The sequence below is a fragment of the Rhopilema esculentum genome, chromosome 13 (assembly GCF_057945365.1).
Source record: "Rhopilema esculentum isolate cy_ngs chromosome 13, ASM5794536v1, whole genome shotgun sequence".
Taxonomy (NCBI): Eukaryota; Metazoa; Cnidaria; class Scyphozoa; order Rhizostomeae; family Rhizostomatidae; genus Rhopilema; species Rhopilema esculentum.
In genome coordinates this window covers 1,629,034-1,637,676 of record NC_142827.1, presented here as the reverse complement: position 1 = coordinate 1,637,676, position 8,643 = coordinate 1,629,034, and the positions used below count along the sequence as shown (strand labels likewise).

The 8,643-nt window shown below is 36.3% G+C and overlaps 1 protein-coding gene across 2 annotated transcripts; it reads left to right on the top strand.

The window, feature by feature from the left end:
* Positions 1 to 4,500: 4,500 nt before the first annotated feature.
* On the top strand, positions 4,501 to 7,789 carry LOC148958587 (uncharacterized). Of its 2 annotated transcripts, none has more exons than XM_089112041.1 (3): positions 4,501 to 5,093; positions 5,260 to 5,529; positions 6,968 to 7,266. In XM_089112041.1, the coding sequence occupies exons 1-3, from the start codon at positions 4,782 to 4,784 to the stop codon at positions 6,986 to 6,988; spliced, it is 603 nt and encodes a 200-aa protein (XP_088968167.1). In that variant the 5' UTR covers positions 4,501 to 4,781; the 3' UTR covers positions 6,989 to 7,266. The 2 variants fall into 2 exon arrangements, with proteins under 2 accessions (XP_088968167.1, XP_088968166.1); XM_089112040.1 differs by lacking the exon at positions 6,968 to 7,266 and adding an exon at positions 7,283 to 7,789 and having other exon boundaries at positions 4,510 to 5,093.
* The last annotated feature ends 854 nt before the right edge of the window (positions 7,790 to 8,643 follow it).

Here is an 8,643-nt window from a genome sequence, read left to right as displayed (position 1 = left end):
CATATTTGTCACAGTAATCTAGAGGACCATGGCGCTGAAATCATGCATAAAGGGGACGTTTTTGCGCCTTTGGCTGTGCCTTTGACTCTCAATGGCTAGACAGCACGCCGTTATGGCTAGCTCTGCACACAAACTCCCTTTTTATTTTCTGCTGACCCCGCAATGTCAAGGATAAGGAATAAATTTTCAAACATGTTGAATCCTTGTTTGAACAAATTCGAAATTATTGTTAGAATTAATCGAAAGGCCAGAATACCCAATGGGTTTTGATCAGTGTGACTTGAATTGCACTGCTGAACAGATCACTCCCACCCCCATATTTTTTGTCATATTTTCTTGTGTAAGAACTTGAAACAGCGAGATATACGTATTTTCCTAAGCGTGATTTACCTGGAATTGAGTGCTCAAATAATGTGCGGGAATTCGTGAACCGCGCCCCCACGGGAGCCCCGTACATGCAGCGAACTACCATGAGAATTCCTCGTGTTCCTATCAAATCAACCAGTGCTTACCGTTGAAGACAAACCTTGCTCTTTGTGCATTTGAAATCATGAAATCAAACGGCGATTACAACAGAGTAACATCAGAGTTTTGGATCCTACCTCAGTCAGTTCTGGGCCGGAATGGTGAGTCAAGTTTATTGTTACTGAAAACATGTATAAACGCAATATTATGTCGTGATCCGCTTAATGAAACCAAACCGTCGAGTATTGAAATCTATGGCACTTCATTTTCCATACCAGAGCTCGGGGGGGGGGGGCATTTCAACTTTTTATATTTGTCCATCCTGTAGTTATCACAATTCACCTGAAAGGCCTAAATTATCAAAAACAAATTGATCAGACGGATATGGACCAGACGGAATCGGCGGGGAGTACCAATTTGGGGCGGGAAATTTTGATTCACAGCTTCGAGCTCTTTATTAACTAAGGATATTGAGTCATGATGGTAAACGGGGATTTGCCGCTGTTTTGGGGGGGGGGGGATTAAATCAGAAGAAGTTCCTGCCTATCCTCTGCGAAGGAGAAACGTGGCTAAGCAGTGGAATATAGAGGATAGTTTATCTTTTTTGGTAGAAATACGTTTAAAGTAGTAAAATGAGCTTTAATTTGTCATGTGACGTCTAATAACCCCCATGTCCATATATGGATATTTTATTAAAAATTGGCAAAGCCAACTCATCCATTGACATCGGAAATTGATTTTAGCATGCCATTGACTATCAAAACTTTAAGAAGAAATTGTTGTGGTACTCAAACAATAAAGAGGGACTTTTTGTCGTTTTTGTCAACCTACATTGATAGTATTAATGGGTCTTAGAGACTATTACTATGCTAATACAGATAAGATATACGTGGAATCTTACTGAGGAAATTAAGAGCTAGAGCTACAAGTATGAATGACAAAAAGCAATCCACTTCAAACGAATGCAATATAATAAACCAAGATTTAACAATAAATTATAGTTTTAATAGGACCTAATGTACTCAATTCTTATTCTTGACCCGTCAGGTAAAGAACTTGTCTTTTAAAGTCAGCAACTGAAATAGCTCGCGTATTTTTTTAGCATACAGTGGACGGATCAAGTAGAATGAAACTCATCTGCGACATACAGTGACGCCGGAGAGGAGGCGCGGGGGTCAACTGCCCCTGTTTCATTTTGATAGGAGGGGCAAGGGTGGTCAAAAAGGCCTTTTTAAAGAAGTCCCCATGACACCAGCTGTTTGTAATTATCAAAATATTCATATGAAATTCTGACGGTACTGCCTCATTCATGACGAAATTTCTAAAATTTCATAGTTAACCGATTTTTTAAAATTCAAAAGTTAGCCGATTTTCATGATACCTACAATAGATTGAGATCGAAACAAAATGATGGTTACGAACGAATTGTTAGTAGCTGGGAATTATGTTTCGAATGCCCTTCTACTCAAGCCTGCTCCCTTGTGCCTTGGCCGTTCCAGCGTCCCTGGCGACATAGTTACCAAAATATATTTTACAAAAAGTACTGACAGATTCGTGTCCAAACTTATGGAAAACCTGAAGGTTAGATTAGAAACAAGAAAAAGGCACGTACATTTTACCTATTAAAAAACACCTTAAAATTTGAGAATTAATAAGGCGTTATTTTAGATTTCAAAACTCGAAAAATTGAAATTTACCTCGCATTAGTTACAAATAGAAACTGGAAGATATGGAAAAAGACCAACCCCTAGGGTATGATAAAGATCGAAGCACGATGAGCTGATTTACGAACCTATAAAGCAAAATGAACAGTCATACAATGGGAGTACACTCTTTTTATGTACGAAGAATGAGTACATGAAGGGGGGATTTTGCTCAGCTCGATGGGCATCCATATATATATATATATATATATATATATATATATATATATATATATATATATATATATATATATATATATATATATATATATATATATATATATATATATGTAGAATTGTTGCCAATTGTGTAACAATGGATCGGCATTTTGATGAGTTCAACAATGGAAACAAAGAAGCCGAATTCAAAGGCGGGAGACAATCGAAACAATGCAGGCATAGAATGCCAAAATCAAAGGATTTTCCCAATTTTCTCAAACGAACAATCGAGAATCGTGAGTTTCCCGATTAAGTGGGCAATTGAGGTTCGCTAATCTATAATCGTGCTATTAAATTGGGTTCGGCTGCTAGCCTGAGATCCCCTTTGTGGTCATCCTCTTAGATTCGACCAATCACCTTTAGTTTTGCTCATGACGTTGTGCAGTTAAAATTGGTTCTGCACGTGCATGTTGAACGGTAGCCAGAATAGATCAGAAACTTCTCGTAATCGAGAATGGTGCTTTCATCCTGTCAAGCGTCAACATAATTAGACGTATAATTTGGAATTTGCTATGTGGGATACAAAAGAAAGTGCGGGAATATGCGATTTCTCGTTCCACGAGTTTCTGCAAGAATTAACTTTCATGCAAGGAACTCGGGATATTTAAAGAGTCTGAAGCAAGGGCGGGAAATTCGAATATACTGCAACTGTTACAAATCTGTTTAGTTTTTCCCAAGTTTTGCAAAGTCGGTGAAAGTTATTTGAAAGTTTCCAGGCTATGCAAAATTGTTGCAAAATGCTTGCAGGTACTTTCCAGTTTTCTCTAGGGTTTATCCAAAATTCATTCCAAATTCTTCAGACCCAGTTGGATAAGGTAGTTTGGTGTAGGAAAAACATAGAAACAATGGAAATTTGTTAAAAGTCTGAGGTCAGACCAACAGTTACGAAAATGACCAATTAATAATTTTGGGATCTGTGTGTGACTACATTTCTTCATCAAATATTTGAATTGCCGAGTTGAAGAAATCTTTGCACTCGCAACTAGGAAGTTTACGAAATTAAAAGTTTGGCTGCTCACAATTACGTACGAAAGATTCACCTTCGTAATCAAGTAATTGCACTGCCGTGAGATCATTATGCTGGAACCGTTTTGTCAGCGCGGGTCGTTAGGGATCGTTAGGCACGCATCGATTTCTCCTTCTTGCAAAGGTTGATAGTGGAATTCAAAGATCTCGGTTTTGTAAACTTACTGCGTCATAGCATTCCCCGCTTTTTATCAAGAAAGTGTAAATCTGCGAAACGCATTTTGATAAAGCAACCGAATAAGAATAATTATTCGTGTTATGTTATCAAGCAAAAAATGTCCTTCGTCATATCAAAAAACAAAATCCCAGTTAGGTTCCACTCACAGAGCCCCAATAATTGAGTTCTGTAATCTTGGCGAGTCATAGCTCGTGCCACCGTTTTTTTAGTTGTCTGGGAAACAGACTGGAAGCGCATCTAGAAAAGTTCAGACTTTTAATACATTTGGAATCTTCGTTGTCGTCATCATTGTCATCGTTGTCATCAATCATCGATCATCATCGATCATCATCGATCATAATCAACATCATCATCATCATCATCATCATCATCATCAATCATCATCATCATCATCATCATCATCAATCATCATCATCAATCATCATCATCATCATCATCATCATCATCATCATCATCATCATCATCATCATCATCATCGTCATCATCATCATCATCATCATCATCAGTTTTGTCCACTTCGCCAATTCATAATATCGAAGTACCATTCCTCCACATTCTTCGTACATTGCAAAAGCCGTGCTATTTTTTATAAGAACCAGTAAATTTAAGTTCAGGCTGATTGTTCTTAATTTTTTCGAAAATCTGAGGCTGGATTGTTCTTAATTTGTTCTTAAATTAAGAGGGTGTAAACAGTGCTATTGCTAGCTTTTTCGCTCTAAGGAGGTGTTCAGGCCTCATTTGCTAACAAAGTGCCGAAAGCACCCACATATCGCTAAAAATCCTCGATTTTGAGAAAAAACGTTGTTCAAAATTGCATTTTGCAGAAGCTCAGCCTCAGCTTGTTCTTAATTTTTTTTAACTTTTGACCAGTTTTGAGGCTCGTGTTCTTATAATATTGTTCTTATAAAAAAGAGTGTAAATTGCGTTGCCTCAACCGAGAGCCATTACATTGTGTTTTGTTAATCCAAAGAAATCCGGAAATTCTCAAGAAAATCTTCGGAAATCCCTTAACCTTAAAAATCTCCAGAAAATCCTTCAATCACTCAAATGTTTCATTAGTTATGAGTTCCGGAAACCTTTGAAATAGCAGAAACGACGTGTTCACAAATGTAGGAAATTTAGAAAAAGATCAAAAAACACTCCCATGCCGAAGGAGTCGAGAAACTTTCGTGTTACTGCGTAGGAGCCTGATGATAACAACAACAGATCGTGCTCAGTTTCCAGTAATGGAGTTGGAAGATGAGGCCAGTGGAAGGAAGGGTGAGGAAATTCCTCAAGAGTTATGGAATATGATTCTCCCATGTGGAAGTTATTTAAAAAACATAATGGAATTTTCTGGTTACACAAAAAGAGAGTCTATTGTCAAGCTTGCAGACAAAAACGAGATCAGCAAAATGTTTGAATTTGTCAAGTCGATGAGTGGGGTCATTGAGGACAAAAAGGCAATGTTTGGTGTGTTCGACAAATGTCCTAATAAAGTCATGCTTTTACCTGGATTAGAGGTATTTTAAATTTTTCTTTAGACTTTTGACTCTGAACCAATGTACTTTATATTCTAAATTATGAAAAAAATGCATACTCATCCCATTCTTTGGCTTAAGAAAATGTATCAATGTAGGCATCAGGTTGTACTTATGTTTTGATAAACAGCATTTTTTATAATTCCAGCCAACATTTATGAAGTTTATTGATGCTGTTGATAGACTTGGCAAATCATTAGATACAAATACAACTGACTTTCAGACAGATAGGGTCTTGGAACCAAAAGTAAAACTTGAAAAGATACCACAAGTAACAAGAAGATGGGATGAAATTGGACTATGTCAGGTCACGGTGTTAGCATCAAGAATGGCTAGATGGATAGGTAAACAAAAAAACTGCATAGAAAAGTTAAAAGAGTTTGGATTTGAGGAGCCAGCACAGACTTTTGATATTATGGTATGTAAATGCATTTTAACAAAAGCTTTGAAAGAAGCCCAACTTTTGTTAATTGACCTTTGCTGCATAACATCAACAATTTGAGGCCCAGATAGCTTGAGCTTGTAAATTTCTGACCAAACAAAGTTCAGAAAATTGAGATTCAATGTTATAAAAGCTGTTAAAAATTATTTTCATTGCCACATCATTAAAATTTTTGATTATTTGGTCATGCAATCAAAAGGGGCACAATAAAGTCACTGGCATCTTCTTTTTATGTACCCCGGATATCTTGTATTTTGTCTTTTTTACCTGTGGGTTTTGGTGATATTGTGGGTTTTAAGTTTGTTGACTTATTGTGACATCTTAGTATGTTTTTTAAATAATTTATATCTAAGTACCAAAAATACAAGGCAATTGGATGCTTATCAGCATCTTATTTGATGGTTTTCATATATCATTTTATGTGAATTGTCAAAATTGGTTGTATGAAGACCTGGTTTTAAGAAATTTGTCAGGTGGGTGGTAAATCACTCTCCTTGTTGGAGTCAGGCAGGGAATTTCAAAAAAATGTCAACTATATCAACAAAGTTTTTGCACGCATTCATAAAAACCCTCACAAGTTCGACGGCAACTGAACAAAAAAAATAACATGTTCTATCTGCTCTGTTTTGTAATAAGAAATCCATCCGCACTTGAATTTGATTATTATTCATCAATCACCACAACTTTTTATGTCAGCCTCGCTTGGTACATTCCTTTTTCAACATTAAAATTGCAGAGCAAACTAAAATTTTGTTAGTTGAGTCTCTGATTTTTTGTTTTTTTCAAATAATGGGATTTGAATACCGTAATGTTTTGTTCTCTCTGTGAGGTAATCTTGTTAAAAAGACATGATATTTTCTCTATTTCTATCAAATGAACAAATGTCAGCACTAATGCTAGGGGTCATGCCAGATCAAGCATGTGCATGGTTGGACAATTGCATTTGTTTACAATGTTTGAACGTTGTTTTCAAGTGGATGATTTTCTTTAGTATAGACAAAAATGTCTGTGATATTTCTATGTGATGATCAACAAGCTATAGTCTCCCAAATAAATAGATTTTAAGATGTGACAAATATGTTTAACTCAAAATGCCAATGAAAATCTATGGTGGGCTGTTACCCTATAAATTGATGAAGAGTTTTTGAGTTATCTAGGCAGGCACTGAGGTGCATGAGGGTGATCGCACACCTCGAAAGGCCAGGCTGTGTATAGGGGAATGTGTCTTTCTTCTACCAAGTCCATTTGATTTGTTAAATTATTTTGAGTGGATAAGTTGATATCATCAACTGGTTGAATAGTTTTTGCTGCATTATAGTGCAAAACCAGAGCTTCAGTCTTTTTGTGGTGGAAAATGACCTGTCTGGTGTTGCAGTAGTTGCTGTCAAGACTAGTAGGAAGGATTATTTTGTAGGGGATTGTGGAGGAAGTTTAAAATGCTTTGTTACAAAAGGATGCTTGAGAAGGCATGCTTTTACATCACAACTATGAATGATTTTAGCCATTTGTTGTACTTATGTTTTCTTTTCCTTACATATCTTTTTCAAACGTAAACTATACGGCAATACAGGTAGTTATTGATGTGTTTGTCCTTATAAAAGTTGGGGCTAAATTAAATCTTTGATTTTGCAGAAAATGGGGAGCAGTGACCTCCCCCTGCCCTTATTGTGTTTGCCTTGTCTGGGATAATAATTTCTTGTAACTATATGACCCTTACTCTCTTTCTCAGGAGGCAACAGGATTCAAGCGACCAAAGGATATCATATTTACATGCAAAGTGTGTCATAAGAACATTAACCTTCAGATATCCAAGGATTTCTGGTCACTATCAAATGCACAAAGACACATAATGAAAAAATGCTGGCTGAACAATGGCCAGATGAAATCTCAAAACCCTGTGCAGAAACACTCAGTAAATTTTTATTCCAATGACTTTTTTCTTGATCCAGTGACGATGGCTTAATGGTAATAAGATGCCTTTGAAAACTTGAGAAACCCATAGAAGGTCCCTTGAAATTTAGAGAAAATCCCCAGAAAATCTATAGTAAACCCCTCAGAATTCCATAGTAAACCCCATACTTTTTAATTTTTTCCACAGTAACAAAACATTTATCTAGGTCAATGAAATTAACCCAGTATATTATTTTTGTTAGTGTTAAGTCATTGGTGTTTTTCATTAGACAAGTAATATTTTTCGTACTCCAGACTGATGCCAGTAAATAAGCTTGTTTGTGTTTTTTATAGTTTTTTGTACAGCAGTTTCTGAAATAAACATGGCAGAAAAACCATGGAGAACAGAGATTTGCCTAGAGTCATCCTCCTTTTTATCACTCTAAAGACAGGGGCAACCTGTGTCACCTTTGATTTAAGAACACAACAGATATACTTTAACACAAATGCAAGTATACAGGGTGTGACTATGGATGCGGTCATGGGCGTGGCCCTTGAATTTGCCTACTGCACAGCTAACTTTTTAGGTCGGCGCCCCTGAGAGTAAGTGAGGTTTGTCAGGGATCTTTCTGTTTAGTATATAATCATCAATATTTCAGTGTGGAAAACAATCAACTTCTAATGCACACCCCCAGCTGGGGCATGTTATACAATTTATAAATTTAATTGAAACTCTGCATCAACTGGTGACGTTTTACAGTCATTACAACTTACATAAAAGCCAAAACTAAACACTGCAACGCGACATGTGTACGTATATAATTGAACTACGAACATCTAGAAGAAAAGAGATTAATCTTATTAATAAAATGTAATGAAACAGCAATAGAAACAATCATTGCAACAATGGATTTAGACCCTCTTCACACAGAGAAAATGGGACCGATCCAGTTTGGGACCAATCCAGTTTGGGATCGATCCCTAAATCTCGCAGAAGTTTAAATTCATATTCATGCAATTCAGCAATCTATCTACAATTTATCGAATACATGTTAACCAAAGCTAGATTGATAAAAGATGCATAATTAAAGATTAATTAATATGCTCTATTCAATCAAATTTGCAGGAAGTTGCCCAGTACACTGAGAAAACCAAAAATATTTTCTCAGTCAGTAAACTCTCAGTTACTAAAATATATTG

What these genes read in the sequence shown, in the direction of transcription:
- LOC148958587 (XM_089112040.1), top strand. Translation starts at nt 4,782, where the DNA reads ATGATAACAACAACAGATCGTGCTCAGTTTCCAGTAATGGAGTTGGAA. An exon ending in TGCTTTTACCTGGATTAGAG is followed by an intron (nt 5,094 to 5,259) that starts GTATTTTAAATT and finishes TTATAATTCCAG; the next exon opens with CCAACATTTATGAAGTTTAT. An exon ending in CACAGACTTTTGATATTATG is followed by an intron (nt 5,530 to 7,282) that starts GTATGTAAATGC and finishes TCTCTTTCTCAG; the next exon opens with GAGGCAACAGGATTCAAGCG.